Raw genomic sequence first — 18,686 nt, forward strand, 5'->3', positions numbered from 1 at the left:
TTTTCAATGCCGAAATCATCCATAGTCTCTATTAATTTCTTGAATGTCCCTCTCTTGTTCTCCATGATCATCTTGAGCCATGGCATATTTCCATCCTTTCCATCCCATGGGATGGGTAGAAATTAGGTGTGCTCCTGGAGAGCTTTTTCTTTTAACATAAAAAAGAGGAGATAGTTTAATATTAACATCTCTCACAAGAAAGAACACACAATAATCAATTAACAATGAATTAGTTAAAATGGTAATAGATTTGAACTCCTTAACCAAAGAGGAGTGATATTTTGACAACCAAAATCAAACAACTTTAATGACAACCTTTTTTTCTCTCTTCTTATTGGACAATAATAATAGAGATAGAAAAAGGAAGAGAGAGAATAAAAGTATAATGTGAGTATGAGAGAGAAAGTTGTCACAAAAGTTGTTTAAAAATGGTTGTTAAAATATCATTTCTCTTAAGAGAAATGATATTTTGACAACCACTTTTTGACAACTTTTGGACAACTTTCTCTCTCATACTCACATGATATTGTTATCCTCTCTCTTCCTTTTTCTCTCTCCATTGTTTTTGACCAATAAGAAGTGAGAAAAACAAGGTTGTCAACAATGTTGTCATCAAATGGATGTCAAAATACCATTACTCTTCTCTTAACCAAATGGTATAGAGTTAGATAGTTTAATACAATTTAGATTTTTTTAAAATATAATAAGTTTGACCTTAAAATTTGAATTGTGTGATCTTGATTAGACAATTCTGATCTTGTTGGATGCATGCAATCATGGGTGTTGGATGCACCCAATCTCAAACTCAAAACCTTAAATAAATCAGAAACCTCAAAAGTAAAGTCATTGTTTAAGCGTCTGATTGTACTTTCCACCATATGACTATGTTCCTGAGACCGAGGTCTCATGTCCCCATGTTCATTCTTATCATTGTTTTCATTCTTCCTCTCACATGGACAACCGAAGAATCTTCTCTTGAAAAAATTCTTTGTGTACATGGCCTCCCAACTGGTCTCTTCCCTCAAAGTATGAAATCATTTAAATTGGACCAAATGAGTAATTTAGAGATACACTTAAATCATCCATATTTTGTTTTATTATATATGCTTTAAACCAAATATCTTTTTTCAGTTTGATGGATATAAATGCATAAGAGATAAATGTCTATTTTCTCTAAATGCTCTTGATTATACTATCTTGCAACAAATGTTTGACTCGATGAACATCAAGTGGCTGACCACCCACTCCCTGGAAAATTACAAACATTGAATCAACACAAAAACGTTGCATTTATTCAAACTTTCAAATAAAAAGCAAATAAAATATTAGCATGTATTTCATTAATTATAAAATACAAGGAAAAGTGAGTCAAACAAAATTGTTGTATTTGGTTCAAAATTTAGTCTAAATACATAAACTTTTTTTTAACTCATTTTTGCTTATATTTTATAAATAGTTAATTAAGTTTTTAGTCCCTATAAATATTCACAGTTTTGTTTTTAATCCCTACTAAATAAAATCACACTGTTTAGTCTCAGTGACATTTTTCTTAAGCATTTTAGGGACCAAAAATGTTGATGGAAATTTTTGATAGGGACTAAAAATGCTGATGGAAAATTTTTATAGAGACTAAAAATCTGATGGTGCGACTCCAAATGGCTTTCCCAAATGCGAAGGTTACGGCTCTTCCAAATGCTCTACATAACAATTGCTGAAAAATAAGTTTTTTCTGCATTGAGGTACCTCATGACAGTGAAGATAACATCTTGAATATTTGTACCACACTCCGGCACTGAAATTGATACTTCAGGCCATAAATCACATCTTATCAGGCAATACGCCACTACACACTCATCAAATAAAATTCTTAACTTTAGGCAGAGCTTTAAGACACCAAATACAACCCCAATTACCTTCAACTTTGAAAATTATCAACATTTCTAATTTCGTTGATACATAAAAATTTTGTCGTTCTTCTTCATTGTAACTTAGAAGGATAGATTAACAGAATGGGAATTTGAGTTTAGCAATAAAATTGATAAAATTTATTTATAAGGGACCAAATAGATCATATCATAAACGTATTTTTTAAGGTTAAATAGGATTAACTTTAAAATGTTCTGCTTTTTCAATCCCCATGTTCGGTGGTTTTAAGAAAAAGTTTGGGTGAGCCACCAAAAGAAATTATACATATATATGCATTATGCATAAAATTGACCATCACAAATTAAATACATAACTTGAAATTCAAAATAATTATTCATGCATTTTGAGTGACTTCAAAGTGTGATGGTAACAAGTGTTGAGATGGAGAAGAGGGTTGTAATTTTATTTAAAATAAAAGTCAAAGATATTTTAGTAATTTTTTCTATAAAAAATAATTAATTTAAATGAATTTAAAAAGTGTTTATAATAATAGTGATCAAAGAGAATAATTCGAAATCAGTTTTCTAATTTTTAACAATTGCTGTTTAAATTATGTCAATAAAATTTACTATTTAAATTATAACATTTGAATTTCATTAAATAAAAATTCATTAAGAATAAATAAACCTCTGTTTTTAAATTCTTAAAGATAAATTATGTTTTCACCAAAAGAAGAATTGTTCAAGAGAATTTGAGTTCGATTTCTGAATGAAACACAATTAATTAAAATAACGATATTAATGGAATAATGGTATATTTTGATAAGTTCAATTCCCAGGTGGAACACAACCCGAGTTAGATATGTTTTTGTTCCTTATTTATGCAATATTATAATTAAAATGGTTAAATATGTTTTTGGTCCTTATTAATATATCAATTTTTTCATTTTAGTCACCTTAAAAAATTTCTTCGACATTCAGTCCCTCAAAAGTTTTCATCACCACTTTTGGTCCCTCCCTTTAAGTCAACTCATGTGTAGATTTCATATTTTTTAATGAAATTTTGCAGAAATGCTTAGAATATTATTAACATCTCTCCAAAAAAATTAGAATTTTTTAACAAAACATGAATTAAATATAAATTTTTAAGATTTTGGCGCTTAAAAATTCATATTTAATTCATGTTTTTATAAAAAAAAATCTATTATTGTTTTGGGAGAGATTGTTTTAATGTTCTCCACATTTCTTCACAATTTCATTCAAAAATATAAATGTTACATATGAGTTGACTTAAAAGTAGGAAACAAAAGTAATGATGGAAAATTATTTTAAGAAAATTTTTATTTTTTTTAAATAATAAGTTTGACCTTGAAATTTGAACCGTGTGATCTTGACTAGACAACTCTGATCTCATTGAATGCATCTCAAACTCAAAACCTTAAATAAAACAAAAACCGCAAAATAAAGTCATTGTTTAAGCGTCTCATTGTACTTTCTACCCTAAAACCATGTCTCTGACACCTAGGTCCCATGTACCCATGTTCCTTCTTATCCTTGTTTTCATTCTTTCGCTCACATGGACAACCGAAAAATCTTCTCTTGAAAAGATTCTCCATAACCATGGTCTCCCAGCTGGTCTCTTTCCTCAAAGTGTAAAATCTTTCAAATTGGATCAAATGGGCCATTTAGAGGTACACTTAGATCGTCCATGTTTGGCTCAGTATGAAACAACAATGTTCTTTGACACTATTGTGAAAGCCACCCTCAGTTTTGGACAACTTAAGATTTTGGAGGGCATGTCTAGTGAAGAGCTTTTCTTGTGGCTACCTGTTAAGGATATCATGGTTATTGATCCAACTTCGGGTTTAATTGTCATTGATATTGGATTTGCCTTTAAGTTTCTCTCTTTATCTCGTTTTGATGAACCTCCAATTTGTAGATCTTATCTTGGTACTCTCTCTCTCTCTCTCTCTCTCTCTCTCTCTCTCTCTCTCTCTCTCTCTCTCTCTCTCTCTCTCTCTCTCTCTCTCTCTCTCTCTCTCTCTCTCTCTCTCTCTCTCTCTCTCTCTCTCTCTCTCTCTCACGCGCGCGCGCGCGACCGCTCAATTGTGGGTTTTAAATGTAATTAAGTAGCAATGAGAAAAATTTGAGTTATGTAAAAGTTCTTATTTTTAAAATTGAATGTTTGATTATAGGTCTTTCGTTTCGTATGGATGGAAGAAAGGGCATTGGATTTAAAGATCAGAGATAAGGTTATTCATCATAAAGTATAGCTTCACCCTTTTTAAATTTTAGGTGTTGTTGTATGAAAAATTATATTTATGTACAAAAATGTGCAACTCATATATAATATAATAATGCCGTCAATAATTGAATGATAATCAATACTAATATCTATCTTCAATTGTCATTTAAAAAAGAAAAGGTATCTACTTTCAATTCAAGAGAAGAAATCACCCTAATTTCTTAAGAACGAATTCAATTTTTTAGCAAGGATGCATATTTGCCATCCAGTAATTGAATGATAATCAATACTAGAATCTAGCTTCAATTGTCACCTAAAAAAGTTCTACCTTTGATTCAAGAGAAGAAATCACGCCTAATTACTTAGAAGTACTTCAATAATTAATGTAAGGATCCATTTTCGCCATCCAATAAATGAATGATAATCAATACTAATACCTAGCTTCAAATTCAATCGTCACATAAAGAAAAAAAATATTCAATTTAGGAGAAGAAATTACATCTAATTACCTGACTTCAACTTTATAGTGAAGATCCATTTTAATACTTGATTGTGTTTTTTGCATATTTTTATTACATAAAATTTTTCAGTTGAATATTAAACGAATATAGGAAGTTATCACATAACCATAAAATTTATTATACCTTCTCAGTTTCCTGCAGACAAGTTTACTCTTTTTTACTATCATACTTTGTTTAAGCTGAAACTTACTCCCTCCGTTCCTTTTTAAATGTCACTTTTGAAGAATTTTTTTGTTCCTATTTACCTGTCACTTTCAAAGTTCAATGTAACAATAAATGTTGTTTTACCAACATTACCCTTAGTTATTTATTGTGGAGAGAGAAATACTTCCTCTGGTCCTATTTACAAGAGAAAGTTGACTTTTTAGATACATTGAATAATGTATGTATCTAGTCAAGAACCTAAACCAAATACATAAATTATTTAATGTATCTAAAAAGTAAATTGTCTCTTGTAAATAGGACCGGAGGGAATATATGAAATAAGATATTAAATGACTAAGACTATTATAGTAAAAGTATAGATTATTGTATAAGAAAAAGTAACATTTATTGAGTGTCTTGGTTTGTGTAAAATGTTAAAAAGTGACACTTAAAAAAGAACGGAGGTAGTACTAGTTTTGTAACAAATTCTTGAATGGTTGAAAAGGAAAAGATGTTACTTACAGACTTGTATGATTAATATATATACTCCTAGTACTTGTACAATTGTCCAATAATGGTTGATGTTCAGTAATACACGAAATGTGAAAATAAGGAATGAGGCAATGAGTTAATAAAATCAAATATCTTTTTTGTACCAAAAAAAAAAAATCAAATATCTTTTTTCAGTTAGATGGATGAATGCATAAAACTGGTTTCGATTATATCTGCAGCCAATGTTTGGCTTGATGAACATCATGTGGTTGACCACCCATACCCTAAAAAATAACAAATATATATTGAATCAACATAAAAGCCTTGTAATTCTTTCCAACAAAAAAAAAAAAAAACTTGTGATTGTTCAAAACTTCAAATAATTAAAGCAAATCATATATTAGCTTTTGATATGGATTCTTATTTTTCCTATCCTAAATGCAAGTTGAAATTAGATATGCTCCTTTTGTGGTTGTAACATTGGCTTCTATCTTTTTCAATGCCAAAATCATCCATAGTCTCTATTAATTTCTTGAATCTCCCTCTCTTGTTCTCCATGATCATCTTGAGCCATGCCATATTTCCATCCTTTCCATCCCATGGGATGGGTAAAAATTAGTTGTGCTCTTGGAGAGCTTTTTCTTTTAACATAAAAAAGAGGAGACAATTTAATATTAACATCTCTCACAAGAGAAAACACACAATAATCAATCAACAATGAATTGGTTAAAATGGTAATAGATTTGAACTCCTTAACCAAATGGTCTAGAGTTAGATAGTTTAAATTTTGATTTTTTTTATAAATATAATAAGTTTGACCTTAAAATTTGAATTGTGTGATCTTGATCAGACAACTCTGATCTTGTTGGATGCACCCAATCTCAAACTTAAAACCTCAAATAAATTAGAAACCTCAAAAGTAAAGTCATTGTTTAAGCGTCTGATTGTACTTCCCACCATAAGACCATGTTCCTGAGACCGAGGTCTCATGTCCTCATGTTCATTCTTATCATTGTTTTCATTATTCCTCTCACATGGACAACCGAAGAATCTTCTCTTGAAAAGATTCTTTGTGTACATGGCCTCTCAACTGGTCTCTTCCCTCAAAGTATGAAATCAATTAAATTGGATCAAATGAGTCATTTAGAGATACACTTAGATCATCCATATTTTTTTTATTATATAAGCTTTAAACCAAATATCTTTTTTCAGTTTGATGGATATAAATGCATAGGAGATAAATGTCTATTTTCTCTAAATGCTCTTGATTATATCTTGCAACAAATGTTTGACTTGATGAACATCAAGTGGCTGACCACCCATTCCCTGGAAAATTACCAACATTGAATCCACACAAAAACGTTGCATTTATTCAAACTTTCAAATAAAAAGCAAATAAAAAATATTAGCATGTATTTCATCAATTATAAAATATAAGCAAAATGAGTTGAACAATAAATTTACGAGTAAATATCACATTTGGAATCGAAAGCTACAAATTTTAACTTTAAATTATAATCAATTCTAAAAACGAAATCAATTTTAATATGGAAACATTCAAACATATCAAATAATTCTACACCTCTAAAAAAACAATTTTTAGGCTTTAAAAAGGGAACTAAACATACCCATAGTCTTTTCTAATAGTTATATGATATTAATTGTGGTTGAGCTTTTGATTTAGATTACCTTTATGAAAGTTGTAATCAGATATGCTCCTTTTATGGTTGTTACGTTGGGTTCTATCATTTCAAGTCCTAAATCATTCATAGTCTCCATTAATTTCTTGAACCCTCCTCTCTTGTTCTCAAAGATCATCTTAACATATAGCTTATTTCCATCCATTTTTTCCACTTGAACCTCTTCCTTATTAATAGAAGTTATAGATGAAAATTCATTTAGTTAATTCATGAAAGGAATAATTTATATAAAACCTGTATCCCCCATTTTTTCATCTCTTCCGCAGCAGAAAAATCATCTAATTTTGGCTCAGCTCTTTCCTCATATTTTTCTTTTTCTTCCATTGCTTGAAGCTCTTGCGTGCGACTCTTAACTTCATCTTTAAGCTTCTTGATATAAGTAATAGCATCGTCAAAAATGCTTTCTTTTGTCATCTGAAACCAAAATTAAGATTCATAAAATCAGTTTAACTGTCTAATATTATTATACAAACTAAAAACTAAACCAAGGAAATGAATATATAGAAAATTATAAAAGACTATTTAAGAAGATGAGTGAAGTTTAGGTGGTTACATTTGTGACCATTGGTACTAAAGACCGAAGCATGAAGAGTTTGGTATTGAGTTTCCGTCTCATCTTTCTTTCTGACCCAGTGTTCTTTGATAGGAACACTTGTGCCATCTTCATTATAGTACTTCTTGCTCGATTTTCTCTTATTGCTGTCATTTTCAGCTTTGAAACCCAAATCATCTAGAGACAAAGTTAGTCTGATATCATTTTCTTGTTCCATTTTGGGTGTTGGGAATGGAGAAACAAGTATTGAACAAAGATCTTTAAAGATGTGAGAAAGTATAAACAGTATGAAGGTTGTTATCAACTATAAATATAGATGTTTCTCACATTGGTATCATGTGGTTTGATTTGTTCCCACAAAGGTATCATGTGTTTTGTTTTTCAGGGTGTTTTTTTTTGAGAGAGAGAAAAATATTCCTTTTTAGGTCACTTAGGCTTTTGCAAATACTCTTTCCGTTCCAAATCACAAGCCACCATTGAAAAGAAATAAAATGCAGCAACTTGAACCTACAACCAGCAGCGCCTCTTGAACTCCTATGTAAATTATTAGGTGCATTAATATTTTTTCTAAACATACTTCCTATATATCAATAGTAATAATTTATCTTAGAATGAAAAGGTTAAGTTAAACACATTAATATACAATGAATATTTTAGATAGATCAACCCGCAAAATAAACACATTAAATTCATCGCGTGTGACAATGCTTGCTAGCTAAGAAAACAGGATATTCATGTTTATTCTAAGAATGGTTCATTAATCCTTTAGAATGTATCAGCACCTAAGCGATAGCACTCTTTGTTTTTGGTTTGATTTTGGTGGGTTTCGTATCATTTGTATTGTTTCCCAAAATTGGGTTTAATACCACTTGTACTCTTTCCAATTATTAATTCATCTTTGTTATCAACTTTTCTTAATATAGATAAAAAAATTGAAAAGTTGTTTTTAAATAAAGACGAAGAAAGTCCAGTAAGTACAACTTATTTGCTATCTGTAAAAACGTTGATATGCAAATGTGAGTTCAAAACTGAGATTTTCCACATCTCTACACATTAGATGTGTGAGCACTCTAGCCAACAATAAAAAAAGAAGACGAAGGGAGTAAAATGCAAGATGAAGGAGGAGTCAAATTATTCCTTTTGAAAAGAATTAATACATTTTTTTTAAGGAGAATTAATTCATTATACATCGACAAATAAACACATAACATAATATAATAGTGACATTTCGTTTATTATAATCCATTTGCATTGAACAATAACACAAGTTGGAAGTGAAGATCTAGATGGATATTTAGCCAAATTTATTTTTCTTTGTATAATTTGTTCCTTTTGGGATATATGTAAATAAAAAAATTATTTTTATATCTTAACCCTCCCGTTTTTGGAGATATGTGTAGTAAAAATTTAGAATTTGGTCCGAACTTTAGTACAATATGACCAATAATTGTTCCAATTAAATATGAAACTTGGATCCTCTTATCTTTAATTGAAACTCATTTGTCCTTTATTTATTTATTTGATTAAAACTATTACCCATTTGAGTGCATCGGTTAAAAATATTAAATAGAATTTTACAATAATTATTAAGAAGATTGTGGTGCATAAAATGACTTCAAATGTTTGTCTAGAATGGAGCAAATAGACTGAATTCTGTTTTAAATAATGAGTTTGATCTTGTTGACAACCAAAATTATAAATGAAGAGATAATGTGTAAGCAAACAAGTATATTAACACTGATTTTTAAGAAATGTTCTCAAATCTTCTTACACTGATGTGGTTTAATCCTAAATTGTCATGTAGTGTACCAGCTATAAGATGACAAATGTAAATGTATAACACTGATCACACTATCTTGGTGCTCCTAGTGAGTGAGTGTAGTGAAGAATTTTTTTCTTCTTCCTATTTTATCAATTTCGCATGTGAAGGAAGTCAAGAACCTCCTCTAGGAGAGGTTTAAGTAATGAAAAGAGAGTGTTTTTTCGAAGAACAACATACATAAGCTACCAACGATGGGTATGTTTCAAAGATAACATGAGGGATATCCATACTGCGAGCCAATGTGATATACTATAGAGAAGAGTTCATATTTCAGCACAAGTGACATTATGATGCTTTAGAACCCTTTGATGAAGTTTCAACAGGAGTTAAGAATAGGACCCCGCATGTTTACATACCAATGAGACGATTATGGGAGCTATCCAAAGGATATGACCGGGAAAAAAGTTTCTACAAAGACAAGAATAAATCCATGGTTAAACTACCCATAAATCTCTTTCATAAGATAATTACCGAGAAAAATATAAATAAATATTAACTAAACATAACATTTTAAAAAAATACCCATGAGTTATTCAAAAAAAAAAACACTAACATCTAATCGAGAGTTACCTATCTAAACAAAAAAAAACACACACACACACACACAATTTCTCTCTTCTGGATTTATCTATTCAAACATGAGAAAAATCATACTATTTTTCTTCGTTCAAATGTAGTTTTTAAGAAATTAGTGAGGTAAAACTTAAAATAGTTCTCTAGTTACTAAATTCTTCAAAAATAGTTTGGGCCTAATTGGGTGCTCCAAGCCCGCCAAATTGGGTGCTCCAAGCCCAATATTCTTGGAGCGTAGCATTAAACCTTGTTTAGTTCTTCATTTTCTGCTCCTGACTCTTTCACTTGAGTAAGAGCAACACAACACAAAACCAAACCACAAAATGTATCGCATTCTTCAACGCAGCGTTCATACCGTAACAGAAAAATCACCCAACAACATCAAATCCATTTCACAAGACCTCTACAAAGAACAAAATCTCAAAACACTCGTTGAAAAATTCAAAAAAGCTTCAGACATTGATCGTTTCCGTAAAAAAAACGGCATCTATGAAGACACCGTCCGCCGCCTCGCCGGAGCTAAACGCTTCCGGTGGGTCCGTGACATTATCGAGCATCAGAAGAGTTACGCCGATATATCAAATGAGGGTTTCTCGGCGCGTTTGATTACGTTATATGGGAAATCGAATATGCATAGACATGCACAGAAACTGTTTGATGAAATGCCTCAGAGAAACTGTGAGCGTTCTGTGCTTTCTCTCAATGCGTTGTTGGCTGCTTATCTTCATTCGAAGCAGTATGATGTCGTTGAGCGGCTTTTTAAGGAGCTTCCTGTTCAATTATCTGTGAAACCTGATTTGGTTTCTTATAATACTTATATTAAGGCTTTGTTACAAAAGGGTTCTTTTGATTCCGCGGTTTCGGTGCTTGAGGAAATGGAGAAGGATGGTGTGGAAAGTGATTTGATTACGTTTAATACGTTGCTTGATGGGTTGTATTCGAAGGGTCGTTTTGAGGATGGTGAGAAGCTTTGGGAGAAATTGGGTGAGAAGAATGTTGTTCCGAATATTAGGACTTACAATGCAAGGTTGTTGGGATTGGCTGTGGCGAAGAGAGCTGGTGAAGCTGTTGAGTTTTATGAGGAAATGGAGAAGAAGGGTGTGAAGCCGGATCTTTTTAGCTTCAATGCTTTGATTAAAGGTTTTGCGAATGAAGGGAATTTGGATGAAGCTAAGAAGTGGTTTGCTGAAATAGAGAAATCTGAGTATGATCCTAGTAAGGGAACTTATTCTATAATTGTTCCTTTCTTGTGTGAGAAGGGTGATTTGAAGACGGCTATTGAGATGGTTAAGCAGATATTTCACACTCGCTGCCGTGTTGATGTGTCGTTGCTGCAGACTGTGGTGGACAAACTGGTGAGTGAGTCCATGGTTTCAGAGGCCAAGGAGATTGTGGAACGAGGTAAAAACAATAATTACTGTCGCTATAAGCTAAATTTGCCAGCAGATGAGTGAGTAGTAGCTTTTGTTTGTTGTGTTGTGTCCATTATTATTAGTTTTGAACTTTATATGTTTTACTAGTCATAATGGTGAATTGACAATTGCCTTCATGAATGAATTTGTTTGGCAATCTGAGCTTTGTTATTGATTGCTTGAAAACGCCATTTGCTGTCTGATGATTATTTTGGTTCTTTTCCCTGTTGAATATCATCCCCTAAATCTTTCCCCCCACAGGATTTTCTTCTTTTTATTTTTGTATTTGCCTTTAGCAGTTTTCATATGTGATATATGCAGAATGCATGCATGAAGAGATTTAGCTTATATAATTTTCTTTAGTTCACTTATATTCTATGACTAAAATGCAATTTGAGTATGTGAGTCTCATATCACAAAACACTAGGACTTAAAAAAATTGTAACGTTAGATATGGAAATAGATTGTCTATCTTTAGTAGGCCATAGTATTAATAACTTACGACAAAATGCGAGAGAATGGTGGCAGTATTGCTCCTTACCTTGTCACAATTAGGTAAATTTGAATTGGCTTTGTAAGTCTATAAAATGGGAGAAAAGAGCAGAGGTTTCTCCATAATAGAGATTGCAGAGAGAAAGAAAAAAGTAGTTCAAAAAATAAAAACCTGTGGAGAATGCAAGAAATACAGAAAGGAAGCAGGAGGCCTTCCAATGAAAAGAGAGAAAATTGCAGAGCAGATTTTGAAAAAGGTAGCATCTGATTGAGAGATGCCAGAGTAAAAATATAGCAAATTCTTTTGTTGATGACTTTGCTGCAAATAGGTAAACTCCTCAAATTACATTAAAATCGAAGGAATGTTATCATTATTTATCTTGCTTTATATACTACTTTAGAATTTAGAATGAACCATGTTATTTTTTGTTAATACCTTTGGCCATATTGTTGTACAATCAATGAGATGATTTTTATATCACAAAGATTTTACAAGACTTTTTCATTACATTAGCATGATAAAGGAACATCAAATACATATCCAATAGCTATAATGCAATGGCAAGATACAGTAGCTTCTGCTTTCATAATCTTCAGCTTGTATTCTTGAAACAATTCATTCCCCTCTAAAGTCCTCTTGCCCCTCTAAGAAACCTGTAAAACCTCAAAAGAAACACAATTGTTAAATTAAGGAGAATTACGATTAACAAAATAAAGGAAAAAGAACAATGAGTGTCAGACAAGAGAAGGATATAATAACGGTCTTGTTGCCCCTGTCCTACCGCCTGTGCGACCATTGCCATTGTGTCTGCGACTTCTCCTCCTCTTTCCACCACCACAGGCGCAACCAGACCGTTAGGCCTTGTGGTTTTCCAATACTATCTGTTTGTCACGCTATGAGGACTACCACATAGAACCACACTGACAGTGATACTCAACGTACCCCACAAGTGGGTGCTTCAAACCCCTTTAGAGCTAGAAAAGGGCAGTATTACCCCTATAATGGGTTCCAAGGGGAAAGAAAGGAGGAACAAGGTCTATTAGGGGTGATAATGAACCGATCAAATTCAATTAGTTAAGATTCAATTTGATAATTAATGAACCTATCAAACTCAAATTTAGTTCATTCAATTTGGTTTACAGATCAAATGAGCCGAAACTTAAATTGGAAATTGAATCGTAAAATAAATGAGTTGAATTTAGTTATTTATAGTTCAATTTTTAGATCAAGACTCATGCTTTATGATCTAAGTTCAATGAGTATTTGTCTATTCAAATCTCAAACTAATTTTGAGATGGTTCGATTCCTTGCAAGTCCTAGATAGTGGTAATGTAATTAAGGTGATGTAGTTCCGTAAGTACAACTTAGATGATAGTTTGAGGAACATTTGATATGTCAGGGCATGGATTCGAACCCACTATTAATGCATGAGTTTCTCCGCTAGACTCTAACGAAAAGAAAATGAAAAAACTAATGCAGGTGTAGGAAACATTGTCTTTGTTTTGCATGTGTGGGAGAGAGTCGTTTAGTGTATCCGTTCCAAATTTCATTCCAATCAAAGTTTACTTTAGCTTTTAGGAAATTGGATCGTAAAAACCAAAGTTTTGATATGTCTACTACAATCCCTGTCTTTTACCACTAAACTAAACTTGAATTTTTCCAATGCCTGTCATTTTGGTGGTTAGTAAAGTAATCTAAAATTTGTAACAAAACAAAGTACTCTAAACATTACGTCAAAAAAAAAAAAAAACTCCAAACATATTTATTACTCCCTCCGTTTCAAAATGAGTGTCACTTTAGCCAAAAAAATTTGTTTCAAAATGAGTGTCGCTTTCAGTTTCCAATGCAATAATAACTTTTTCTTTTCAATTGTACCCTCCAATTAATACTCAGCACACTACTTCCAAAGTATTACTTTTAAAACTAACCAATAGTTAATAAGGATAATTTGGTAAAATAACTATTCTCTTTCTCTTAATCATTGCATTTCTTAATATGTGTGTAAACACCTAAAACGACACTCATTTTGAAACGGAGGGAGTAGTTTTAATTGTTGAAACTAAACTGGTCATTTGGAGCAAATCAAATTTAGAAGAAAAATTAAATGCAAGCTTATAACTCTTTCGTGTGCTTTGTACGAATATTGTTCTCGTGCATTTAAGCATTTTCCTAACTCAAAATGTATCAAAAAAATTATTTTACAAGATTTTTGCAAATTCTCTTAAATCATTTCCTCATTTTATTAAAATATCAACAACAACAACAAAATCAATCATAACTCATAAGAACTATCCTCTTCCAAAGTGTGTCTATGCTATTCTTCCTAATTCCCAGCTCCCAAACAACCAAACAAGGAGTATATCCACACTTTATGTGACTCGGGTTCAGTAAAATCAGGAAACTTAATGTAATTTCTAACATACACTCAATTGTTACATAAATTGCATTGTAATTTAGTGATTCTTTCTAGTAGTATGTGCGTGAATGTGAGATTACTTCACGAAATTAAAATGCTCATACTGCAGAATGCTTTGATGTTGGGGAATGAATAGTTTGTAAGTAACCACCATCATAAAGCAACGATTTCACATACTCCTCTAGCTTTGAAGAAGTATTGCCATCATAATTGTACATTATAGGTACCATCCGTGCAGCATTGAGACAAAGTTTAGTAAAAGATGATGGTAATGGATTTGTGTTCAAACATTCCTTGTTGAGTTGTTTCCATGCATCTGAAATTTGTTCACTCATATGCTCCTTTGTTTGTCCAATAGAAACTCCTGGGTTATCTTTCATGTAACACTTCGAATATGACCCATCATTACCCTCACAATTAACATCCTGCAGTAATTATTTAAAATAAATTCAAATGTTAAACCATGTTAGTTTTATTTGTTTGTAACATAAACCACTACTCCCTCCGTCCCGCAATACATGATTTGTTTGACCGTTTCATACAGATTAAGAAAAGTGTAAAGATGTAAGAAAGAGAATAATATTTTTACTTAATTGCCCCTAGTAATAATTCTTACTATGCTTTTTTATCACACCATATATCTTCTTCATACAGCAAGTATTCACGTTTTTCAATTCATGGCTATTGATTAATATCATCATGCTCGACATGCCTAATCATCTGAGACAACACTATTGGTCTATTGGATTAGTTTTACATTGACACCACAGACGTGTAACTACGCTTTTTGCTTTTCTTAATTTTTTTTCTTTCTTACATACACTTTTTACATGGGACCACAAAAGTTTTACAAAAGCATTTACTAAGATTAAACATGGAAAAATCTGCTTAAAAATTTGAGAAGGTCAAGTGGGACAATTTTTTTTTACAAATAGTTCATGTATGTATTGCGGGACGGAGGGAGTAATAATTTAGTATGATTGTGGTCCAATATTTATTCTTTGGCACATTTTTCTAGGGAATTTTTTTGGTACATGTGGTCCAATATTTTAAAGTAGAATTAATGAAGTTAGAAACATAGGTGATGTTTTCCTACCTTGTCGCCTTCCAAGTCATCACATAGCCTTAGAATTTTGGCTGTTGTAGATATAATGGTTGGGAAGTCATCCATTAGAGACACGGTTTTCTCAGTTATACCTTGACCCATGCAAAAGAAAGCATGCACAAGTATCACGTGTACTCCAGTGCTTACTATGGCATTCTTCAAATACTCCTCTGAATTTGGAACATTTCCAGAAGCAAACCATTTTGCTTCTTGCAAGAAAGCATTCATGAGTCTTACCCACTGTAATTAATTAACACCCAAATTAATCACAATTAAGTAGAAGATAGTATGTTACACATAGGATTAGAACTACTATAAAGATTTAGAATGAAGGGAATACCGATTTTATTAATGAGGTTAAAGGATTCCATCCATGTTTGATGTATGTCCTAAGAGCAAATTCATTGGTTATGTCATAGAGAGCCTTGAAACACACTTTCATGCAGTCTGGTAATTGTTCAATAGCTGCCAAGTCCCATCTGCGTCCAAACAAAAGAATGCTATTAAGATTTTTTTTTTTACTAGAATGGTTTAATTTTTTATTTGAGTGAGGATTCACATAATTACCTCTCAACAGCATCTGTAAAGAGAGTAAGTTCTTCAATGTTTCCATAAAAATCAAATATATCATCAATGATGTATATTAGGGACAGAGGTTTTGTGAGCTCAATCCTTTCTTCGGAGAACTGTGGACCTGGGAGACATGCCATTGACCACGAGTACCATTTAATTGGTTCATCTCTAGCAAATTCCAAGTCCTTTGCCAAACCTAAGTCTTTCCACCATCTATATACCATGATTATAAATGATGTAATCATTAGTAATACGGTAAAATATCAATTTTAAGAGTGAGTTTAATTTTTATACATTGTCGGTGTAAAAAGTTTAATAAATTAGAATCAATTAATTATATGTATGACTTTAAAAGTAGGTAAGATTTTATATAATTTTTTTTTTTAATGATTTGGAGGTTATCATTGAATGACGTTTAAAAAAATTATATTAACAATGTATATACATACAATCTTACTAACATGTGTCCATGTGTCATTTTGATAAAAAAAAATAAAATAAAAAATAGAAATTTTTTTTGGCCAGTTTGATACACTAGAGCTCCCGCATACGCAGGGTCCGGGAAGGGGTTCCGCCATTTGTTTTTTCTTGAAAAAAAACAATTTTACATTTTTCAAAAATTAATACACAATTTCTAATACAATGTTGATGTATTTGATTCATTAACATGTGGCCTTGAATCTTTTAAAAACGTACTAATTTTTATGAAAGTTAAGTAGGACTCTTACTTGGAAACTGCAAAAATTTCCTTGAGATGTGATGATGAAACCATTTGAGTGTCTATTTCTGAAAATTGTTGTATAGAGTTTGTCCATGCTGCATTTTGTGATTGCATTATTGTTGGTGTGAATCTTGACAAAGTTTTATGAATTGGATACGTCAAGGTGTGTGCCACAAATTTCGCTTGAGAGTGGCCATGAAATGTTGATGACCAGTCATTAAGATATTGGCAGCAGAACTGTCCTACATTGTCAAGACAGTCTTCTCCTTCTATGCTCAATTGAGAAGCTTCAAACAAGGCCATTAATCCATTTATATCCTCGGAAAATGTATGCTTGAGTTTTCCTTTGTTGTCACAAAACTTATCAAATATGTCTGTAAGATGCAGCGAAAAAACAAGGTCATTGTCATGGGGCTTACATCATGCATCACTTAGATAGGTATATGTAATTGGTTTCTCTTTTTTGATAAGTCACATTTGCAAAAGAAATTATCACAAAACAAATATTAAAAGTGTTAAATTTTTAAGTTATTAATATTTTAGGATATCAACAATGTTAGGTGTATCCTAAAAAAAGTCACACAGCACTTGCCACATGGGTTTCTATTAGACAACTGTGAAATTGAGTATAGAAAATTTGTGAGGAAAAAGTTTGAAGAATTTTTTTGTTGAAACAATTTTTTTTAATATATTTGCAAGCATGAAAAACAGATTTATAGTAAAGAAAATTATCCTAAACAAACAATTTTTTTTTTTACTAAAAGACAATAATTATCCAAAGTTAAAAACCAATCTAATCAATGTAGATTGGTACTCAAAATATTCCTACTTGAAAGCAAACTAACCTGGGCTAATGTAATACCCTTCTTGTCTCAACATACGAAATTGAAATGCAGCTTGTGACAGTCCTTGATATTCATTTCTCTGGAAACTCTTAAATCTAAGCATGGTGTGTTTCCTTTCAAGTGTTGCTTCAATTTCCTCTTCAAAATTGTACTCCATGCCTAATCTTTTGATGGAATCCACCATAGATAAACATTCGTCTGTATTTTTTCTTATATCTCTAACAAATACCTGCTTAAGTTCATCCAATGCTTTTGCATGTCTTATATGAAGATCATCCTAAATGATTAATTGAAAGGGTCAGCTTAATTAGCTACAAGTTAATGGACTACAAAACTTCCATATGAAACTAAAGAAAAAGATAAAAATATGTTCATTACATACCTTGCATTTTCCACTTTTAGGAGTATGAATTTGATTCAAGACAGTAGTTAAATTGGTTTTATTATAGAAACTAGAATAGGCATGTTTGGGTATAGATATATCCAAAATATTTGTGCTTTTGTTTGAAGAAAATGTTGAATGATTGGTTGAAGCAGCGAAAGAAAGAGAAAAAGCCATAGATTATTAGTAATGTGCCTTGGTTTGAGTAAGAGAGATGCTATGAGAAACCAATACAATAAGCTTTGGATTTATAGACCAATGCTTGTTCGTGAAAAACATGCACGTACGGCGGCAATCTTTGACCAAACATCATTTTTTTTTTTGAGCAATCCAAACATCATCTTGACATAACTCAAAATTATGTGGAATTTTTATTGCTTTCAAACATCAAATTTGTTTTTATTTAAATATACCTTACATTTTTTCCGTGAACTTAACTCAGTTAGTAGGGACCATGCATAGTTTATGCAGAGCCGTTGTTCGAACTTCGGAGAGCTCTAGCCAATATGTTATTTGACAAAAAAAATACCTTACGTTGAAAATAAAAACAAAAATCACATATTCCCCAAATATCGTCTACAAAGACACCAAGAACATTTGAACAAAAGGAAGACATTTTTTCCAAACTAAACAGGTTGGAGTTACACACGTAAGAAAAATCCAATCTAAATAACAATAAATTGTCTACAAGACGAAACTTAATGTATTTTATATGTGAATTTTTTTTTTTTTGAAGAAATGTGAATTTTTATTTTGAGTAGTTGTGATTTTTATGTATTCATATTTTGTTTTTCACTTTAAATACATTTTTTTATATAGTTGTT

The 18,686-nt window shown here is 31.6% G+C and overlaps 4 protein-coding genes across 4 annotated transcripts; 2 read left to right on the top strand and 2 right to left on the bottom strand.

Moving 5' to 3' along the window:
• The first annotated feature begins 3,373 nt into the window (after positions 1 to 3,373).
• Positions 3,374 to 4,203, top strand: LOC146932513 (uncharacterized). The gene is made up of 2 exons (XM_085708374.1): positions 3,374 to 3,815; positions 4,061 to 4,203. Exons 1-2 carry the CDS (start codon positions 3,374 to 3,376, stop codon positions 4,114 to 4,116), a joined length of 498 nt encoding a protein of 165 aa, XP_085564500.1. The 3' UTR covers positions 4,117 to 4,203.
• A 2,318-nt stretch (positions 4,204 to 6,521) lies between these two features.
• LOC146932514 (transcription factor DYT1-like) lies at positions 6,522 to 7,381 on the bottom strand. Its single transcript, XM_085708375.1, has 3 exons — positions 7,202 to 7,381; positions 6,957 to 7,133; positions 6,522 to 6,593 (listed from the first exon to the last, which is right to left on the bottom strand). The coding sequence occupies exons 1-3, from the start codon at positions 7,379 to 7,381 to the stop codon at positions 6,522 to 6,524; spliced, it is 429 nt and encodes a 142-aa protein (XP_085564501.1).
• A 2,809-nt stretch (positions 7,382 to 10,190) lies between these two features.
• Positions 10,191 to 11,513, top strand: LOC146932515 (Tetratricopeptide repeat (TPR)-like superfamily protein). Its single transcript, XM_085704202.1, has one exon. It carries the CDS (start codon positions 10,239 to 10,241, stop codon positions 11,367 to 11,369), a length of 1,131 nt encoding a protein of 376 aa, XP_085560328.1. The 5' UTR covers positions 10,191 to 10,238; the 3' UTR covers positions 11,370 to 11,513.
• A 2,513-nt stretch (positions 11,514 to 14,026) lies between these two features.
• On the bottom strand, positions 14,027 to 18,095 carry LOC146932516 ((3S,6E)-nerolidol synthase 1-like). Its single transcript, XM_085704201.1, has 7 exons — positions 17,863 to 18,095; positions 17,481 to 17,757; positions 16,643 to 17,009; positions 15,909 to 16,127; positions 15,682 to 15,820; positions 15,333 to 15,581; positions 14,027 to 14,661 (listed from the first exon to the last, which is right to left on the bottom strand). The coding sequence occupies exons 1-7, from the start codon at positions 18,037 to 18,039 to the stop codon at positions 14,335 to 14,337; spliced, it is 1,755 nt and encodes a 584-aa protein (XP_085560327.1). The 5' UTR covers positions 18,040 to 18,095; the 3' UTR covers positions 14,027 to 14,334.
• Between the last annotated feature and the right edge of the window lie 591 nt (positions 18,096 to 18,686).

The sequence above is a fragment of the Medicago sativa genome, chromosome 4 (assembly GCF_051527215.1).
Source record: "Medicago sativa cultivar Bolivia chromosome 4, Bolivia_mono, whole genome shotgun sequence".
In the NCBI taxonomy this organism is placed as follows: domain Eukaryota; kingdom Viridiplantae; phylum Streptophyta; class Magnoliopsida; order Fabales; family Fabaceae; genus Medicago; species Medicago sativa.

Excerpts from the sequence above, each read along its gene's own strand:
- LOC146932516 (XM_085704201.1), bottom strand. The coding sequence starts at position 18,039 with ATGGCTTTTTCTCTTTCTTTCGCTGCTTCAACCAATCATTCAACATTT. Across the intron at positions 16,128-16,642 it reads GAAATTTTTGCAGTTTCCAA|ATGGTGGAAAGACTTAGGTT; the intron begins GTAAGAGTCCTA and ends CATGGTATATAG. Across the intron at positions 15,821-15,908 it reads TTTACAGATGCTGTTGAGAG|ATGGGACTTGGCAGCTATTG; the intron begins GTAATTATGTGA and ends GTTTGGACGCAG.
- LOC146932514 (XM_085708375.1), bottom strand. The coding sequence starts at position 7,381 with ATGACAAAAGAAAGCATTTTTGACGATGCTATTACTTATATCAAGAAG. Across the intron at positions 7,134-7,201 it reads TGAAAAAATGGGGGATACAG|GAAGAGGTTCAAGTGGAAAA; the intron begins GTTTTATATAAA and ends TCTATTAATAAG. Across the intron at positions 6,594-6,956 it reads TGATTACAACTTTCATAAAG|GGAATGGGTGGTCAGCCACT; the intron begins GTAATCTAAATC and ends GTAATTTTCCAG.
- LOC146932515 (XM_085704202.1), top strand. The coding sequence starts at position 10,239 with ATGTATCGCATTCTTCAACGCAGCGTTCATACCGTAACAGAAAAATCA.
- LOC146932513 (XM_085708374.1), top strand. The coding sequence starts at position 3,374 with ATGTCTCTGACACCTAGGTCCCATGTACCCATGTTCCTTCTTATCCTT. Across the intron at positions 3,816-4,060 it reads AATTTGTAGATCTTATCTTG|GTCTTTCGTTTCGTATGGAT; the intron begins GTACTCTCTCTC and ends GTTTGATTATAG.